Source organism: Cygnus atratus, chromosome 5 (genome assembly GCF_013377495.2).
Source record: "Cygnus atratus isolate AKBS03 ecotype Queensland, Australia chromosome 5, CAtr_DNAZoo_HiC_assembly, whole genome shotgun sequence".
NCBI classification, from domain to species: Eukaryota; Metazoa; Chordata; class Aves; order Anseriformes; family Anatidae; genus Cygnus; species Cygnus atratus.
In genome coordinates, this window is record NC_066366.1 from 53,291,951 (window position 1) to 53,313,498 (window position 21,548).

General features: G+C 38.7%; 2 protein-coding genes across 3 annotated transcripts in view; one reads left to right on the plus strand and one right to left on the minus strand.

Moving 5' to 3' along the window:
- Window positions 1-21,412, minus strand: WARS1 (tryptophanyl-tRNA synthetase 1). Its single transcript, XM_035566812.2, has 11 exons — window positions 20,942-21,412; window positions 18,129-18,343; window positions 16,867-17,074; window positions 10,373-10,481; window positions 9,352-9,471; window positions 8,584-8,766; window positions 7,844-7,944; window positions 6,515-6,627; window positions 5,395-5,568; window positions 2,218-2,358; window positions 1-483 (listed from the first exon to the last, which is right to left on the minus strand). The coding sequence occupies exons 2-11, from the start codon at window positions 18,240-18,242 to the stop codon at window positions 325-327; spliced, it is 1,422 nt and encodes a 473-aa protein (XP_035422705.1). The 5' UTR covers window positions 18,243-18,343; window positions 20,942-21,412; the 3' UTR covers window positions 1-324.
- Window positions 21,350-21,548, plus strand: part of WDR25 (WD repeat domain 25) — a 66,540-nt gene continuing 66,341 nt past the window's right edge. The window contains exon 1 of one of the 2 annotated variants that reach the window (XM_035566810.2): window positions 21,350-21,487. The gene's annotated coding sequence lies outside the window, so the exon portion shown is untranslated. Of the gene's footprint in view, window positions 21,531-21,548 lie in introns of both variants that reach the window. The other variant, XM_050710816.1, reaches the window with a different exon arrangement.

Consider the following 21,548-nt stretch of genomic DNA (forward strand, 5'->3'; position numbering starts at 1 on the left):
TCATTGAAATGGCATTTTTATTTATATTTTCAACATGAAATACAATAAAATACAGTCTTGTGCTGACAGACATGCCTCACTGCAAGATTGGGTAATTCTGTCTTGTACAGATTCAATGCCTTTATTAACACACTTTGATTTTAAGTAGCTACGAGTCCAGTTTTCAATTTTTCATGTACTCTGATGTTCATAGGAAGTAACTCACTAAGAGCAATATTTATAAAGCAGTGATTGCAGGCTGTACATAACTAGGGAATGATCATATACAACAGAAGACAACAGTCAATTTTGGTTCATCGAATGGTAAGTTACATAAGCATTTCTTCAAAATTCAAAAGCTAGCTTCCGTGGAGTCATGAATTGCTTCACCACTTCATCTGTGACCTGCTTCCGTCTCTCTTGATGAGCTGCTATCATGGGCTGCAATGTTTCAATAAGTACCTTCTTCAGCTCCCCTGTGAGCAATTCCCCACTTGTGTATGCCTGTCAAGAAAGTGTTGCTTGCTAAACATGGTGCTGTATGGAAAAGGACCTAGTGACAAATATTTCTTTAAAAGCCTGGCCGTGGCAAATGAAGATCTGGACGTCTTGAAAGCAAGCACATGCCTTAAAAAATCATGTGGTATCACTCTGAAAATGTAACTTGTAAAAATTGCTTGTTGCCCAACTGCCTTAAATCTTTTAAAAGGCAATTTAATGTATGACTAATTATATGGAATAAATAAGATACATTCACAAGAATTTAACTGGGAAATCCTGTAATTATTTGCAGGAAACTGTTTTTCTCCCTTAAATACCATTTCAAATAAATAGTTACCCTAAGCTGGGCTCAAATTCTCATATTGTTCCCTCATCTAGTTTGGCTAAGGCATTAGATGTGACTGAAGTATCCTTTTTACAGGAAAGAACTCAGAATCTCTGTTCACATGAGTATTCATATTCACAGTGGGTAAGCCATGCAATTGCTCTGCTACTGAAAACACTTTAGCTAAACAGGTGACTAGGTTCAGCCCCAGTTAGAAAACATGGCTGGGGCAGTTCAACTATGATTTGAAATGACAATAAACATGACAAACTTACTTCCCCTTGCGATTAAGCCATTTGTAATACTGAATTGGTATTATAAAATAAATAAGTAAAATATCTTAACAAGAATGAACTGTTTTAATTTCAGTTTTTATTTTTAATCTTTTTTCTTTTTTTCTCTTTCTCAATAACACTGATGTTGCTTTCTCTGAGTACCCAGTTCTGAAAGCTTCTCCGTGTGGTACCATAACTGGAACAGCTCCTCTAATGCCACTATAGGCACAAACTTCATGTTTTCTAATCTGATTCTGAGGCATCAGTGCTGTAAGCTGCTGACTGTAGTACAGGCTTTGCGCCCCCTGTAGCGGAGTTGTACTGATTTTGTTTCAATGGTTGGAGACTAACGGAAAATTGCTCAGCATGTCAAACGTACTACAGATTTCCATAAGGAATTTGCAACAGATTTCCAGGGGTTTAGTAGCTATCCAACCCTGTCCTTGTGTGGGAAAGAGCAGAAGGTTAGAGAAGAATCTGTAGCTCTTGCCCTTCTTGCAGCTGTTTCCACCAGGAGAAAGCCGATAAACCAATATGACGTGGGTACTATTACCTAAATATATTGCCTTCCAAAGAAGGTGTATTGCCTAGTATTGATATGACACCAAAATTGAAGGCAGTGAAATGCCTTGCTACCACCCCTAGGGACAGAAGTCTGCCAAACAGGTTTAGGGAAATGTAACCTATACAAAGCAGCTTGTGCTTGGGCTCATTTAATCAACTCCTCAACCTTTCTTTTGATAATAAGAAAAAAAAAAGATCAGCAAGCTTTTGGAGCTGCAGAGTATTCAGGTACTTTACATATATGGAACAAGCAGAGTTCATTATACAATTAAAAATAACATTAATCCTAAGGCGGTATCATTTAAAAAGTTGGGGAGATACTGCCCTACAGTGTTGGAGATCTTTATGAAAATGCTTGGAAATTAAAAACTTTAAAAAAAAAAAAAAGACAATGACTTGTGAGAAAGGTGAACATTGCAACAAAAATACAGAGGTCTTAATATAAATACTTGCAAGGAATGCAGACCATAAGAATAACAACACAACTGCCTTCCTGCAGAAGGTTCACAGGAGGACTTAGTTACAGCCTTGGAGTAAAGAATGAATAATACTCTCTTCAAGTTGGCTACTTACATGCTTCAGTTGTTCAAGCCTGTCATCATCTTCGAGGAAGAAAGTCAGGTACATAAAAGACACATCGACATCGCAGTTACCTCCATACTTCCTGTGCTCTTCAATAGTATCTCTGCCTCCCGAGAAGGCATGCTTGTTAATCTGAAACAATGCAGTGGTTTTATGGTATAATTTCTACTAAATTGCAGATTACTGTATTGTAAACAGAGGTACATCACAATCCTCCAAACCCTCTATTAAGGAGAAGCTGAAGGGTGACTGGGACAAGTTAATGCAGAGCATCAAGACTGAAGCAGGAAGGCAAAAAGCAGTCACTGGAAGTCAGCAGAGAAAAATGCTACATACATACTCCACAGGTTGCATAGCCAGACCAAAAATGAAGCAAGAATCAAAAATATCATATTTTAATATATATTTTAAAATTTTAAAACATTTTAAAACAACATATTTTGTATGTATTTTAAAACACCATATTTTGTGAAAAAAAATTTAAGTCCCTTTTGCTGAAGCTGTTGCCTGTTGGATGGACTTTGTACTTACAGAAAATGTACTTCTGTAAGAAGAAATAGGATACTCATCCCATTAAGAAATTAATTTTGAAAGAGATGAAGAAGGCGTGGAGAATTTTTGAAGAAATCCTAGAGAGAACCTAGGCTCTTTTTCAGGGAAGAGGAAAACAAAAGAAAGCAAGGCTAAACATTACAAAACGCTAGCTAGAATGGCTATCACTAGACAAATGCACAATTGTTCAATCTAAAAATGGAATACTTGCTGACTCCCAACCCCCTACTTTTTCTTTTATGCATAGCTTCCTACCGGCAGATGAACTGCACTGGTGAATATATTTACCTGCTAATCCCACTCCCAGCTAATTCAGAAGCCACTGGCATATTTTTAATTTTTTTTTTTACATGTATAGAAATCTCAGAGGATGCTAACCGTGCCACAAATATAAACAAAGCTAATAGACAGGAACAGGAGAAAAGCCTTCTTCAACCATAAGGTGGGCTTTCTTTGAATCTTCTATCTATTCAGACATCAACAACAACCAGCTAGGAGACACACATGCCTATGAAGGAAGATTGTACTAGTTCTAGTACTTAGGAACTGTTATATATTTGCCATTTCAGAACATTCTTATTATCTGTATTATATAACACAAATAACATGTTTTTTTTGATTCTTTCTAACCACTGTATGATGATGTTTTTGTGGCATTGAATTACAAAAATTATGCACCAATGAATATCTCAAGAAAATAAACTGCCACCTGTCACATTACATCTATTCTTATATTGTAGAACAACCTGAATAACTGTCTCAGAATCTGTAAAATTAAGATTTTAGGTATTATTTTGCACTTCCCCATACCTGTTCCTTATTAGATTTTGAAAGTCTTTGTATGACTTTTTTTTCTATATCCATATTTTTTGCAGTTTCTCTTCTTACTAAAGTGAGAGGGATTAAATACGCCAGGTGAAGGCACATTATTGTTTTATACAAAATGTTTCCTACATTAATTTTGAGCTCATTTCTTACATATTCTGGCATTGACTTGAGGGTTGAATGATTTACCTGGTGATGCATTGATCTTTTCTCTGAATTATTACAGATAAAATAGTTTATTATAATGTTGCCATTCATCAACTTTGAATGGATTTCCCAGAAGCTTCTCAGCCTTTTCCAGTAGCTACTAATTGTTCATCTTATGTTACCTGGAAGTTTTGAATCTCACTACTTAGCAACGTACTAATGATCTGAAAAATGCTGCAAGCAGTAATTCTTTTTGTACGGCAGCAGCACTCTGTTTTTAACCTTCATGCGTCACCAGAAATCACCTTTCCTACTCTAATTTTTCATTTCTTGGCCATAAAAATATTTGGTCTTTCACTCAAGCACTGTTTCCATAGTTAATTTTTGATGGGCTTCAGAAGCTGAAATGATTCTCAGTTTGTCCTCCATTACTTGACGTTTTACAATGTGTTCCGGATTTACTCTTTATAGTTTTATTTTCCAAGTAACTAGAATTATTTTGTTATTTTTCCCACATTTTTAAAGGTAGCAGAAGTAGGACTTGTTAATTGGACATAAATCCTCTTGGATCTCTTCACAGATTACTACCTATTTGCTAGGAAAAATGGAAGAATATTATCAATATTACCCCTAACAGTGTATCCTCTATTCTGAGATTATATGTGCTTTTTAAAAAGCAACTGTGTAACTGTACAAATAACTTGGAATTCTTACCATCCAAACACATGAAGAATTCCAGTTTTTCAAAAGAGTACTGTTTAATCCGTTTCTACGTAAGACAATGAATTATTATGAAATGACTGCAGAAGAATCTGACCAATATATGGGTTTGTCAACCACAAGACAATGAATCCAAGCCCACCTAGCAGAAACAACATTCGCATCTTTTTGCTTTTTGTGACTGATAGTTACTTCATGTCCAGTTATCTTGTCTATCTATCCGTGTCCAAATCCTTTTTCTGATTTTTATTGTTTTTAATACTATAGCGTATGTGAACTTTTGCAAAACATAATCATCTGACACAGATTAAGACAGATTTTCCTTTGAACTAAAAGGGGCACTAGGAATATACTCAGATAGGAGAAAATAGGCCTTCTAAAAGTTAGGTGAAAATCAAAATATTTGTTTGCAAATTTGAGGATGAAGTGCATGGCAGCAGATCCCCAAGCAGTAAGGAAAGTCTGGCATGTGTTCTAACTGCTACTGTGAAACACCTGGTGCTCCTGGCACGGAGAGGTAGTCAAAAGAAAGAGCTGTTTATTTTATTTACATCAAGGGCTGTTAGATTCCAAAACTATGGCAACATAATATTTATTTCTAGAGCATGAGCCTCCACAGATCTTATTCTTACACCATTACTCAGACCTATCAGATGAACAAACATGATGTTTTGTATGTTATTCTATCGAATGTTTGCACTGTTAGCTTAGTTGGCAAGGCAAAAGATTACATTTGATAGTCTAGCTAAATTTGTGTAATTTGGTCAACTGCTGAAGATGCTCTGCAATGAAATGTATGGGAAAAAGGTTGCAAATATGTCCACGTGTTCAAAGGAAACGTTAAAAATTTGCCATTGTAAACATGAGCAGCACTACCTCTATTTGTTATAAAGCTTTGTGAGCTCGAGCTTTTAAGATCCTTACCTTTGTCTTGATTTGTTTGGGTGTATCAGTGAGGAAGATGGAGGAGTTGGGGTCACTAGCACTCATTTTTGTCTGTGCTCCTTGCAAGGCTGGGAAGAAGACTGAGTGCAGTAAGGCTGGTTTAGGATATCCAATTCTAGGTGCTACATCTCGGGTCATTCTAAAATAAGGGTCCTGGAACAACGATCAATAAAAGCACAGAATAAAGTTGAAAAATGTGTTTTAAAGGCTGATAAGTGTTGGATTGTTCATTCCTTAACAGGTGGTCTCAAGAAAAAAAAAGAAAGTTCCATAACCTATTTCCAGTTCTCAGACTCAGAATCATTTAGGTTGGAAAGACCTCTAATATATCTAGTCCAACCATTAACCTACCACTGCCAAGTGTACCACTAAACAATGTCCCTAATTCGGTCCATCCAGAGGAACAAACAAAACCCAAATCCTCCCCCCCCCAACTTTTTTTTTTTAATTTCTGTAGTTTCACTGTACATTCTGATTCCCTCACTTAACAGACACATTTACAAGGATTTGGAGGTCGATACCGACCAAGATGGCAAGCTTTACCCTTTCAAATCTAGTTTAAAGCTCTATGTATCAGCCATGCTAAATCACGTGCAAAAATCCTTTTTCTCCTCTGAGAAAGGTGCAACCCATCAGGTACCAGCAGGCCTGCTGCTGTGTAGACCACCCCATGATCGAGAAACCCAAAATTCTGCTGGTGACACCAGCCTTGTGGCCATGTATTGATTACCTGGGTCTGCCTGTTCCTTTCAGTATTGTTCCCTGGTAGTGGAAGGATAGATGAAATTGCTACCCATGCACCTGGTCCTTTAATCAATTTCCCCAAAGCCTTAAAGTCCCTCTTGATTGTCCTTGGACTTCTCTTTGCTACTTCACGACTGGTGATGTGAAAAACCAATAATGGGTAATTATTTTTAATGGCCACATGTTCCTCCATCCTCTCTTTATAGATCTCAGTTGTTAAGGTTCTGCAGCCTTTCTGACAAATTATTCCAATGCTTCTTTACTTTTACTGATAGAAGGTTTTTCCCTAGGGTACAACATAAATCTCTGGTGCTGCAAGTTAAGGCTCACTATGATGAAAATATGATTTCCCTACCTGATCAATAGCACATGGAATAAGACACTGTAAGTTTTCCTTGCCATTGAAGATCTGTGGAAATGATGAACTGAAGGATGGAGCAGCTTGAATAGCAGGAAAACTGATCTTACCTGGAACACGAGAAGTTTGGAAAAGGTGAGAAGTCAATATATGCAATGATAAATAGAGAGAACCTTTTGAAATATGTAAAATGCACATGTGAGTCATTTGGATACTCACTTGAAGACCAATACTTGTCTTTATCACGCAGTATTGCCTCAGCTGAGGAAACCTTTTCATCTGTACCTTCTATGAGCTCAACAAACCATCAACTAAAACTAATTTAGGTACTAATGAAAAAGGGGTAGGCTGTGATCACAAAGATTCAGGACAAGGTTCAGCAACACATGCTTTTTACACTTTTCCTTCATCACTGAATAATCTGTCCTTCACAGAAATATACTTGACTGTATCATTACTCTGAGCTGCTCTTTTTTTTTTCCTCTCACATTCTCTTTGTGAGAGAATTAGTATAGAGATACTTATCAGGTGAAGTCTCCTCTAAGATCTTACAATCATTGCTATATGCATGCTGTTCAAAAATCTCAGACCTGGTTAATTTTCTTTTTCTATAGTACTTACTCATAGAGTGACCAACCTACTTCCCTGATCAAAATACTCTCAGAACAGAAACCAAGTAGTAGATTTTTCCAAACATGGAATGAAGTCATTAATACAATACCAACATTTATTAGAACACTGGTAAGGCAGAAATAGAAATCTGTTTTTCAGCTACAGTTAAGTCTGAAAAGCTGACCAATTATTGGTCAGAGAATGACGTTAGCACTTAGGAACACCTATGTGTTAATACCATCATTGACAAGGAACCTTTCTTTGGCCAATGTGACAGAAACCTACAATCGCAGCAAAGTAAATGGAAGACAGAGTTACCTAGCACCATGACAATAAGGCTTTTGAGCACTCCTTATCTTTTCTCACGTGTATGAAAAATGTTCTACTTTTGCAGTAGAAATTTATAGGAAGTATAGTTGACTATAACTACAATAGTTCTAAAAACCAAGAATTGTTCTCTGTCCTGATCATTTCAACTTTTGTGTTTTGCACTTTGTTGTTACTAATAATACACCCTAGGAATTTCACTGCCAAGTGTTTTCTATACTGAAGAAACCACAGTAACACCCTGTTAGAATCAGCCTAGAAACATGCATCTTGTTTTTCCCATCTGTTTCATGAACAGCAGATACCAATCTCTTCAAATAGTTACTTAAATAGTGCCACAGAAAGTGAAAGCAAGGATCACTTCCAGTAACCCATGTTATTTCCTACCAATGCAATCACTGTCTGTAAAGCCAAAGATTCCTTTCACTTGGTTAAATGTAACATGCTTCTGAACTTTGACGATGTTTCTGTAGAATCCCATACTTGACCTGTGAGAAAGAAAGTGGAAAAATAAAGTACAAAGAGTGGGAAAGCACAGATAAAAGCTTTCATTCCAAAAGCTGAGAATGTTACAAAAGTTGAAGGATTAAATCTCTGAAGGCACTGTTTTGGTCTTTTGGTGGCCCATGGAGATGATAATGAGAGGATCTTCTACAAAGGCAGCTCCAACAGAGGTTTCTTTTCTTAAATCTCCTTTAAAGTTTACTCAAAGTTCAAATGATAATCTTTCATGCTGTTAAATTAACTGACCATAACAGTTGATGCCTTTAGTTAATGCAGATAAAGTACAAACACATCTCAAAGATTTTGATGCCACCTTAAAATCAACCTGTGGTTTTCTTGGTGGTTTAGGTATTTTTTACATTTTAGCAGCTTTAATATATTTTTTGTAATTTAAGTCCTGCACACAGGAGTATTTGTTTATATATTACACAGAAGAATGAAAAGAGGATATATACAAAATGTTGAGCAGCATAAAAATGAATGTTTCTACTTTAAGCACTGTAAAGCTTGTCTTGAAGCTTTCCAATCTAGATACACTAGTTAAAACACTGTTGGCTGTCAAAGTAGAAGAGAAAATACAGACAATTTTTTTGTTTCAATACTCTGAAGAAATTTATACTTACCCCAAGTAGTCTAAATCAGAAAAGATAAAGGTTTTATTGACATCAAAACCACATGCAATGATATCTTTTGCATTTTCTTTAGCATATTCATATGCCTTCTCAGTTGTCAGATCCTTCCAGAGGTACTTCTCATCATCAGTTAACTGTATAACTAAGGGAACATCAAATACTTCTTGCAGCCACCTTATAAAAGCAGAAAAATTTTTATCTCAGAATGATTAAAACTAGACATTTTAGCCACACAGTTAAAAATATTTTTATACATTTAAACAAAAGTATATACAAAGGACTGCACCATATGCAGTTACTTATGTTTATCTGAGCAGAGGTAAGCACTTTATACAGATTATAATGACAACTTATCTGGAAAAAAAAAAGACTCATTTCCTGTACATATGTTAGCAGTCACCATTTGCAATGACAGAAGAATTCAAAAGAGATTTTTTGACTCAGAATCCAATTTCTTAGTGTCCTGCTGCTGCAGGCACCACCTCACACAATGATGTTATTGAGTCTCATCACAAACTTGTGTTTAAGAAAAACAAAAATTCTAAGGAGCGCCGTCAAGCTTCAGGTGCAAGGAAGATGGCTTTATGGTAATACACAGATTGTGATCATGTTAATGAAATGTTAAGATTGCATTGTTCATCAATATTCACCTCAAACAAAGAAAACTCACTGCAATGTATCATTTAGTTCCATAAGCAGCATTCAACATTTCCTTAGGAAAAAATGTTTTGATTAATGAAAATTGTAGAAAAAGCTTACTTTGTGAATATAAATGGGATAAGATGACCAACATGCATTGCCTGAGAGGACGGCCCTCTGCCCGTATAAAGGTAAAAGGACTTCTTATTTTCGTAAGCATGAAGGATTTGGTCCATATCCCTGAAGAAGAAAAAACAAACAAAAGAAAACATGAGGCAATTCAAAGAATTTAAGAAGAAATATCTTCTGTAATTCTTTTCTATTCAAAATTCAAGTGCTTTTAAAGCCAAATTTATTAATAAGTGAAATATAGTATCTTAACTGTCCTGGAAATATATATATTTTTAATTAGTTTTCTGATTTAAGAAAAGGATTGTCTCCTTCAGCCAGCTTATGAGGAAAAACAAAGAGAAATTTACTTAATTGGATAATAATTTCTAAAGCTTCATAAAACAGAGCTAGGAATCATTTCCCAAATAAGGTGTTATGTTAAAGCAACCTGGTTGGAATGGTCTGTGGTGTAGGTTATGCCCTCAATCATGCTCAGGCACTTACTCGAAAAGCGCTAGCTGCCATGGGCCAAAAGTCAATGCATGCTAACAATTAAACAGTGTAGATGACTGTCAGGCTGGTGCTTAAGATTATTCCCTGAGCCTTTTTTAATGTAACAATAAAGAAGTATAGGTCCACAAGCCATGTGGACCCCTGCTGAAATCAGCAATGCCAGCATATGAGACCTGGGGGTTTTTGCCAGACCAAATTCTCCATCTGGCTGTTTACATACTGGCTCAAAATGGAACCTGTACAAAGCAAAGATTCCCTGCACACTTATTCTATTTAGGATAAGTGAAGACAAATCAGAAAAAGATGCACGTACCCAGAAAGAACAAAGTGGTTCAAGTTTTGACAGGGTAAACCTGGAGTAGTTGCTAGTTTCAATTCACAGTTGGTTTACCTTGGCGTAAAGAACATGGTCTTTTGCATGTCAGAGCAAATGCTCACACAAAGACTGTGAGCCCAGTAATGCTCACAGGAAGTCCACCTAATCTGGCCTTTTTGAGTTTTAACGAGAAAAACTCACCTGTGAGAAAAAAAGATTCCTCTACGTAGAAAGCGGTGAGGTTTTTGCCCAATAGCTCTTTCTATTCGATTGATCAGATCCGTGTCAATTTTAGTGCTGCCAAACCGAACTATAATAATAAAATATTAAAAAATAAAATAAAATTAAGCATAGCATAGCTACAAAGAGATCTTGGATTTACCAAGAACATACCAGTGCAGCCTAGATCAAAAAGAACAACATCTTTAAGTTTTAGGAAAAATGTAAAACGGCTAGATTTTCCTGATTCTTCCCTGGAGTCCCAGCAGTAGTCCCTGATATTAACTCTATGCTAGCAGGCCCAGTCTATTTGCTACATCTCCATTTTGCTCCATCTATGATTAATCATAATAGCCGTCTCCTTATACAAGGAGTATGCTTATTCAGAACAAAAAACATTCCAGAGAAACATATCGAGGTCAATAACTTGGCATCCGTAAATCAAAGGATAAGAATGGCTGCAAGGCTCTGAATGTTGCTTTCTTCATGTCTGAATTTTCAGCCCTCAAATCATATTTTCCTCTTTTCAACCCCAAATGCTCTTCTCCAAACTTCATTTTTCATTTATATTGACATGATTACGGACACTGCTCCCCTCAAGAGGCTTGAAAAGGTAATGCATAATACCCTTCACTGCATTCAAGTAAGACTTATTACTTGGAAAACAGTTTAGGAAATGCAGCTGATTAAAATAAAACAGTATTTTCAGAGGAAGTGATTTCATTCAAGAAGGGTTTTGTCAGACTCAAACAGCAGCATTTCTTTCCCACTGCAGATGAAACTGAACTGGGAAAATCTTTTATTTCTTCATTAGAGCTTCCTATACTCCAATCCCAATTCTTGGACCCTAATAATCATGTCAATTCTCCATGATTTTGACCCGCTCAAAATGATCTAGACAGGAATCTACTCTTTGCTACTATTCTGCGCTACTCAGCATTGGAACAGTCTGCAGTATTAGCTAATGGGATTGACAAACTAATCAAGAGAACGAAATAGATAAAAATGTACATTTTTATGTATATAATAATCTATCTCCATCTATATATATAAAAAAAATCAAGACAAAAAACAAGCCTTTCTGCAGGGATGCAGTAATTAACTGAAACGTCCTTCCAAAGACTGCAACTTCCTACTGGAGCAGGTGGGCTTCTGATGTTACATCCTAGCACATGGTAATGATCCTTAGCTGGACAGTGTAACAGTTTAGACCACTGGATAACAAGAAGAAGTTGATTCCAGCTGGAGGCAGAACTCTTTCAGTGCACTGCCTTGGGAATACAACTCATTTTACACACACAATTAATCTACAGGGGCATCAAGGAATATTGAATACACTTGGGGTAATTTGGAAAGCCAAATATTCAGATACCCTTGGCTTATTATACAGCCAGACTACACCAATCTCTTTCCCAGAAGAGGAAAAGAGGCTTTCCAACCCTTTACAGCACAGGTTCTCAGAACACAGCATGGAGGCTAGTTTTAGTCAATAAAGGCTTTGTATACATCTCAAAAAGGATTATTTAAGACCATGGCCATCCTCATGCTCGAGACTGCAGCGCTCAAAAGGGATGGGACAGAAGACTAAGCCCAACATGTACCCTGGAGCACTGGGATGCTGCGAAATACCGAGTACAGGGAGTTCCCCTCCTACAGTCTGGCTGAAAATTGGGATGTATGTTTAAAGTTTGATGCTGCACTTTGTTAGGTGGACTATTAACTAAACAGCCTTGCACAGACAAAAATCAGAAACCCCCACTGAAGGAAAAGCAGGAGAGACTCTTGACAGGAAAGAAGAATAGTAATGCATCCAATCTAAGCATCAACTTGACTATGCTTCTGCAGCTTCAGACCTTCTCCACCTATCTCATTTTCTTCTAAATTACTGGTTATGCACAGCATTAATACAAGGCTTTGTACATAGTCAGTACACTTAAAGTCATGTGAATCCATTACTAAACGGGAGGGAAAACAAGACCTCTTGTTTCCCACTGGATAATGGTGAACAAGTTCCTGTGCAACTGTCCATTCACTGGAGGTGACTCAGGAGGGATAGAACACAAAGGAGGCACCAGGCCCATCCACTGACTCATTAAGATAAGTGCCACTAAAATAAATAAATGCTGGTTCATGATTCAGCAAACACCACTTTAATCCATATGTCTTCTGAGTGTTTCCAAATGTGCTTGTCCCAAGCAGACCTTAATTACTGATTTAATTTCTGCCTAGCAAATAAAATGCATTACAAAGTGCCAAAGTAATTGTAATTTGGATGAATGCTAAATAGAGACCAAATGAACACGAAAAACGGTTGATTCAGCAGAACAATAACAAATGTCAAGAGGCTAATCTTATAGAGAGAGGTTCTGGAATCTCCCTCCTTGGTTATCCTCCAAAGCCACATGGACACGGTCCTGGGCGACCTGCCACAGGTGGCCCTGCTTGAGTAGAGGGGTGGGACAAGATGACCTCCACAGGTCCCTTCCAACCTCCACCATTCTGCGATAAAGAAATTGTGAGAATGTTGAAGACTAACTGAGGCTAGCCACCTCAGAAATATTTGCACTGTCACATAAAGTGATTAAAAGCTCTCTGATATTACATAATCATAGATGGTTTGGGTAGGAAGGGACCTTGAAGATCAACACCCCCCTGCCATGGGCAGGGATGCCACCCACCAGATCAGATTGATTAGGGCCCCATCCAACCTGGCCTAGAACACTTCCAGGGATGGGGCATCCACAGCTTCTCTGGGCAACCTGTGCCAGTGCCTCACCGCCCTCTGAGTGACAAATTTCCTCCTAATAGCTAATTGACATCTCCCCTCCTATAGTTTAAAACCATTCCTCTTTGTCCTGTCACTATCTATCTGTAAAAAGTCGCTTTCCACCGACGTAGAACACTTTACTGGAAATGCCTACTTAATTGTATTAAACATTAACAGACTGTGTGACTCCCTTTTCTTTGTCCATCTTCATTTTCCTTGTTAAAAAACTGCGTAATACTTGCCTGTATATTTCCTCTAATGAGGAAGTTCAGTGTATTTTAAACTCTCTGTCCAGAAAGAAATCTGCCTTCCTAACCAGCTTCTGACAAGGACACAGAGCCCTTGTCTTTGATTCTGCTTTTGATCTCTAGTGTTCTACCTTTTCCCAAAAGACAGCTTTACTCTTGCTATATATAAGGGGTCCTGAGAGCCGCCATTTTCAAGAGCAAATTTACATTTGCTGAAAATTTATCGCGTACTTTTCCTTTTTGCTGTTGCCTGGTTATATTTGCATACAAATAGTAAATTATTAGTTTTCTGTTATTACACTAACTTTACTGACCAGGCCAGTCTTGATAATCTTTGAATGGCCATGGAAACTGGGAGAGGCTCCTGTGGACTGGAAGAAAGCAAATACCACTCCCACCTTGAAAAAGGGCAAGAAGAAGAATCTGCGGTACTGGAGGCCAATCAGCCTCACTTCAACCTCCAGGCATGCGATGGAGCAAATAAACCTGGAAACTATTTCCAAACATTATTAAAGACACGAAGGTCACTGGGAGTAGTCAGCGTGGATTTATGAATCGGACATCATGCCAGTCCAACTTATTAGCCTTCTGTGATGATATGACGAGCCTAGTAGAAGACGTGAGAACAATGGATATTGTTTATCTCAATTTCAGAAAGGCTTTTTACACCATCTCCCATCTTATTCTCATAGTCAACTGATGAAGCCCAGACTAGGTAAGTGAGGTGAACTGTAAATGGGCTGAATTGCCAGGCTCAGCCAGTTCTGACCAGTAGCTGAAATCCAGCTGGAGCCCTGGTGTTAGTCATGTAGTCCTGGGGGTTAATACCAGGGCCAACACTGTTTAATAACTTCTTTAATGATGTGGACGAGGAGACAGAGTGCACTTGCAGCAAGTTTGTGGATGATGCACACTGGGAGGGGTAGCTGATACACCAAATAGTTGCACTGCCTTTCAGAAGGACCTCACCAGGCTGAAGACATGGACTGAAAGAAATCTCCTGAAGTTCAACAAAAGGGGATGTAAAGTCATGAATCTGGAGAGCAGTACCTCTGTGCAATGGTACAGGCTGGAAAGCAAGAAGTTGAAAACAAGCCAGCAATGTGTCCCTGCGGCACTGGAAGCTCAATGTCCTCGTGGGATGCATTAGGAACAGTGCTGCCAGAAGGTTTAGGGAGGTGATCCTTCCCCTCTGTCACTGCTGGTGAAAAACACCCGGAATGCTGGGTCCAGTTCTGGGCTCCTCAACACAAAAAGAATCCAGACATACTCAAATGATTGCTTGAAAGAGAAGGCTCGGGAAGGGGGAGATCTTATCAATGTGTATAAGTATCTGAGCAGGGGAGGTGGGGGGAGTAAAGGAGATATATTTCATACTGTGTGTATGGTCAAATGCGGGAACAGGTTGCCCAGGAAGGCTGTGGGATCTCCATCCTTGAAGATGCTCAAAATCCTACTGGACAAGGTGCTGAGCGATGTGCTCTCATTGACTCTGCTTTAAGCAGGGAGGTTGACTAGATGATCTCCCACCAACTGCAAACGTTCTGTATCACTTGCGATATTGAGCTCACTGAAGTATTAGCATTGTTAACATACAGAGCTCCTTCTGACTTACCCCTCTGCTCTTTTCTTATGCTCAAAACACAAAAAACTCACACATTCTCTAGGGATGTTCACCTCCAGTACTTAGTTAACAGAACCTTTCTTCCCAGAATACCTGTTTTGGTGCATAAGGAGGCACTTAAGTGTACACCCAGGACAACCATTTCAGAATAATACCCCTTTCAATCACACCATGCTTTTAGCACTTTCATTTCTTCTATGCTTGAGTAAAAACAAACACATTGACAACTTTATAGGGTACCACTAGCATATAAAAAGACTGTAGGTGGCACAAAAATTTCCTTTATTGTAAGAGCTATTAAATTACACTCTTAGACAATACTTTGTATTACTATTTTTATAAGGGAAAGGAGGAAGAGGAAGTTTATAAAGAGCAAACAGTAACTGTTGCATTTCCTGGAGTGGCTAGCATTCTTCTTTGAATAATTTTCAATGTTTCCCTTAGAATAACCTAAATGACTCATCCACCAAAACCCCCAATCCGTTAGCAGTGTAAATATAAAGCAGAACTGGTCTAACCCTCCATTGTTGAGTAGATGAAAAGGACATACACACATACAAAAATAGGTACTGGAAAAAAGGATACTGCTGTCAGGTAAAAGACCAGCATTACTTTAGCTAACCGATTTACAGTGAAGTCATACTAGCCATTCTCAAAAAAACTTTGAGATTGTGCCACACAAGTATTCTACTCTTTCCACTATTATCCAAGATTTAGAACTCCATCCACCCCAAGAAAACAAAAAAGTCTTCTCCACATCTACACAGGTAATGAGGTGAGTGATCTTGTCCATTTCTAGATTCTAACAATTACCTTTCTTCCTTCCCCTCCACTGACATATATCTTTCTCTGCACACTTCTCCCTTTCCAATTTTTCCTTTCTCCTATTGCCTTCCGCAGGCTAAGCCAATATACACATACATTTGATGTAATCATTCAGTAACATCACACTGAATTAAAAGAATGCTGACACTAACAACTGAGCTCTCAAAAGCAAATACATGGTTACTGCCACATAAGGGTGTATGCTCTGTGGTCTGCTTAACAGCTTGTTTCTCACACCAGCCACGTACAACTGTTACAGAATTTTCACTGAGGTACATACATTTCATTAAAAAGCAAAAATAGTAGAAATTAATGAATAGTTCTTTCACCTATTTCTATGCTATGGACTCAAATTGTAAAAATAGACTATAAAACAAGTAACAAAGTTAACTAACAGCCTGTTTCTTAAATTACAGAACTTTGCAAGTTTTGTAGCTTCCTTATCTGAAATATTTTCTATTACATGTATTTTTTTTGGCATGAGCGGTACCTTTTCCATCCCGGCCAGCATCAGTCTGTTTGATAGCATGCCTGGTGAAGGTGTCATTACACTTACAGATTTCTATATTACGTTTGGACCATCCCTGCTCTCCCTAATGCAGAAGTCAAGTCAGATGCAGAGCGATGGTAGGAAAAATCCTAGAGCCTGGCCAGAATGCTCTGGGCTCTAGCGGTTCTGCACCACAAACACTGAAGATATATACACCCATTCGCAATGTCTTCATTAATGTACCTTCTAATAACAGTCCATATGTTAAAAACTAACTGAATAAGATTTATTTTAAACTGAGAAGTTGTTTGCAACACGTTTAAGTCTTCCATAGGAAATCCCTGCCTGGGACATTTTCAACTTCTACAGCAAATTCTTTAGACATGAATGCTAACATTAAACACAAGCTGTTACACGTAATGGTGTTGATCAAGATTTGTTATAATTCGTTATATGCTGTTCTTGTGGTCATTTTGACCACTCTGCATAAATTCCTTAGAAGCAACGAAGAAAGAGCCGTACCTATGAGTTTGTCATAATCCACGCCTTTAGCATTTGATGTCTGCACTGTCCAGGGGTCCACAAAATCCTCATCCTCTTCTTTAGTTGTACCATTGTTTATTAATGCAAGGTCTGTTGGAGGTAAGCCTGCCTGATAATCTTGTCCCGTTGTTGTTTTATATGACAGCTTTAATGATAACAGCATCCTCACTGCTGCATCTATTTCATCCTGAATAAAGAAAAAACCAGCTGTTTAACTTGACACAATTGAGATAAACAATTACATCTCAATTCTCCAAAATTCTGTATCCATGGTTTGACTTGAAATGCATTACTCATAAGCTCTAAGCTTTTATTTACATGCTTGCAGCATCACTGCCAAAGGTAAAAGTAAGGAAAATAGCAGGTGACACGATTTCCTAACCAGCAGAACTTAGAACATCACTGGCAAGGTATTTAAAGTACCTCTGTTTCACTTCTCTATTTGTGCCTAAGGGGAAAAAAAATGCCTGTTTTTCAGAGGGATAACAAGCTCAACATTTTAAGCATAGATTTCTAAGATACAGGGATATAGTAAAGTATAATTTACTTTACAGTGAATGTTCTTTTAGTGGTTTACCTTAAAATAACATTTGTTACAATTTAATGACAGACTTGAAAACAAAGAAGAACATTAAGTTCTTCACAACTTCCATTGCTATGACTTTTTTAATACAAAGCTATTGTAACATCTCATGCAAGCAATAAATACACCAAGTTTTATACAATGCCTAATTTTCAAGGCTTACTCCCACACGCAATCCACGAAGAGAGACCATATGAAACCTGAGCTCTCTTTGCCAACATAGTGATGACAGAGCTGAAAATTAATGGCAAATTACTACAGGAAGATTAAACAGGGACTGCTAAAGGAAGACATATCTGTTAGTGCATACAATAATGCTCCCAGAAAGATTTAAACAGAGAATCTAAAACCAGGGAGGAATGAAAATGACAAAAACTTCATTTGAAAACCAAATACCTTGGATCCCATTATGTAGCAAAGCAACTGGCTGAAGCAGCCTTCCAGGCCTACAGCTCTCTGTTCTTATTTCACAACTTTGCTCTTGCTAATAACTATCTTGCTCCAGGTATGTCCACAAAACGGACATAAATCTTTTAAACTAAGATTTTTTTTCTGACTGTAATACAAAATAGATCTCAGAACAATCATCTTATTTCAGCACTCTTAAAGACAAACCTAGTCTGAAAAATGATGAGTTCAGCACATAGAATGGAAATACCTTTGGTGCTTTTCCTGCTTTCAGTGCTCTGACTTTCTCTCCTTGCTCAGTTACTCTTTCAAACAGCTGAAGTGGACTCAGGGATTTCAAATCACAGTTTGGACTATCGGCCATTTTGCCAGTGTAAAAGATCCTTTTATTTACAACTCAACTAAATCCGAGTTCCAGTCTTTTGGCTTGTAGATTCAAAAGCGCAGCAGCGAAAACCAGGAGAACTGTAGGGCAAAAAAAAAAAAAAAGAAAGTGTGTTTTATTCTTCCATATATATCTTGAAGATTAGTTCAATAGAATAAGAACACAAAAACTACACTGACCCCATATCTAATTCTATTCATACCAGACTGATAAATGGAGAGACTTTAACACAGTGAGCTTCAGAGAGCAAACAAGTTTAGAGTGCTAAATTCAGTTTCATGTGTAAATGGACTGATATTGACAAGAGCACCAAATAAATTTACAGATCATTCCAATGTTGTTTCTAAGTATCCCATTTAACACTAGAACACCTTTTCAAAAAGGTGTCAAAGTAATTAAAAATATTTATGACTCAGAGCATCTGACTCCTGATTAATGTGTTTGTACTACTCGATATCCTGTCAAATTTTGTTCCATAAAAGCTGTATGATCAAGAGATTCTTACAACCATTGTAAGGAATTTTCTCTTAGTATATGCAATCTAATCTTTCAACTCATAAAAAAGGCATACAAGAGAAAAGCGTTGTCTTTACTGCTTTCCTCTAGATGTTACAAAACTTATGATCAGTGAGAAATGCTGCTTTCTATGAAACAACCAATTCTCACGTAAGCAACAGTCTGTAAATTTAAGGAACTATTTGTTTGTCAGCAGTACATAAGAAAAATAATGCTGGAAGACGGCTTAAATCTGAGAATAACAACACAGCAGCCTTCCTTATGTCCAACATATACCTTAATCACAGAACCTTCCTAGCACTGAGTGTGCCCTTGATCCACAAATGGGCTTCTCTCCCAGGCTAACACAGATAATATTGTAATAATTAACAATGGCATAGTCTGAAAGTTTCTTAGCACTCTTTTAAAAAAAAAAATAATTAATAGCATACAAGACTCCGGAAAATTACAACTGCATAGTTTACAGTACGCTAACAGAGGAAGTACAGAAGGTTAAATAATGCTGTTAAGAAAGTGTACAGTTTTGGTTATCAAAGGCATTAAAATCAAGGTTATTTTCACTCTACATCAGAAACATCTTGATCTTTATCCCTTCAGTTTTAATCTAAAACATGTTACAAGTAAGCTGTCTTGTACTTAATTTTAACGAGTACATTGAACACCTCTTGGTAGTTTCCAAGAGTGGAAAACTACTGTAATATGGACTGCATTGAATTAACTTATATTTTACTATATATGGCTTCTATAAAGGTGCCCCCGCAATTTCTTCCTTCGACTTTTCCAAAATTACTTGATAAACTGCATTTAACTACTCTCTAAAAAAGATCTAAAAAATAGACTTTTATTGCTGTCTAAGAAATCTGGTGAATCTGTTATCAGCCTGCCATGGGTGAAAACCCATTTCAACTACAGAAACGGGACTCTTTATTTTCAGAAATCCTTATTTAAAAAAGAATATTAATGCTCAGCAGCTTCCTGTACAAAATGATACGCTCTTTAGCAGTACGCAGGCTAAATAACCATTTTTTTTTGGTAATACTTCAAGCATCTGAATATTTAAAAATCCAGAACTGTGGATAAACAAGCATTAACTTAATATGGTAAGAGACAATTTAAAAAACATTATGATTCTGATTTTGCCATATTTACATACAAGAAAATAAGTGCTAAAAGAATAGGGAAGAAACCTATCTGTAAAATAACACTGGAAGTCAAACTGCAGCTATCTCAAAGCGATGAATATGCTACAACAACAAGGTACACAGAGATGCATGAAATAATTTGATAAAACCTGAGGCTGATACAATGAGATACCGGTGTAAATTCTAATGAGAAAAGCAAACTGAGGGGAAAAATTTCTATGGAAAATATCACTGCAATTTGGCCAGGGTGGCAAAGTGCTGCATCACAGCCTGACGTGGTTCATTATGCAATCACCCAAGCTATTGCATGGGCTTTTTCTTGAGAAGAAAATGATGTCATCTTAGCTCACACTGATTCTTAATTTGCCTGCACTATAATCAGAGATGACAGTGACAAATGCAATGAAAGTTAAAATAGTAAGTTAACCTCATAGTGAGCTGCAAACAGCTGTATGTTGGAAATAGCATCCACCCTGGGCGTCTTCTATCATGCCCTGCCCGTGAGGGAAAAGCTCTGTGCCCACGTAGAACCCTGATGACTTTCAAAGGATTTTGCGTATCCAAAGAGAGCTAGCTGAATACTCAGAGACTGAAACGTGTTAAAAGTCTCTTCCTCACTAGAGGAGGAATATGCCTCCCAAATATACTTAGTGGCTACCCATTAACGATTTTGTAAGAAACAGAGCTGTAAGCTTAGTGCCTTGTCATCTCCCACTTTCAGAGTGAAATTTGGAGAGCCTCCCCAGCACATATTGGCCCATTGCTGAGCATATTCAGCCACAGTGAATTACAAAAGCTGATAAAAAAAAAAAAAACAAAAACAAAAAAAAAAAACAACACAAGCGTTTGGCTCCCCTTTCCCAGAATTAAAAAAAAACTTAAAAAAAGCAGCACGTAACAGTTGCATTAGCAGCTGAGCACGACTTCAAAGCGCCCCTCCCACAACACAACCAGCCCTGCGCGCATTTACACCGCGTGGAATTAAAAGGCCGCCGTGGAAGGCCTCCCTAGACGACTTACGAGGGACCCGCTGGTCGCTAAGCCGCGCTGTGGCCGAGGCGCCGCGTGCCGCACAGCTGCACCATTCCCAGCTCCCCGGAAAGCCCCGGGAGGAAGGGGAAGCGCAGACCCCGCCGGCTGCTGGGCGCTACCGGTCGCTCACGTAGAGGCCGGGGGGCGGCGGGCTGCTCCCCTCTGCGCGCCCGGAGCTCCCCGATCCCGTCAGACCCGACCCGGCCCCGTCAGACGCGATCGTGTCACGGCCGCTCCCCTCAGGCCCGGCCCGCTCCCGCCCGGCTCCCCTCCGCGCCACCTCCCCAGCTCCACGCGTCCCGTTCCGGCTGGGAAACGCGCTCCGGCCGGAACCATCGTTTCCTCCCTCGTTCCCCTCACTCGCAGCCGGAAGCCCCTCTTGCCCCCAGCGGCCCCCGGAGAAGGACTCGCCGTCGCCCAGCAAGCCGCGGCCTCAGCCCTGCCCGCCGCAACGCGCTGTGCCTGCGGGGGAACGGCGAGAGGCCGGCCTGCTAGAGCGAGGGGAGCGGTTTCTGCCCGGCGCGCTTATAAACGGTGAGCTGCCGCGGGAGGCCGGGTTCCGGGGGCCGCCCCTCAGGTACCGGGGGGCCGCGGC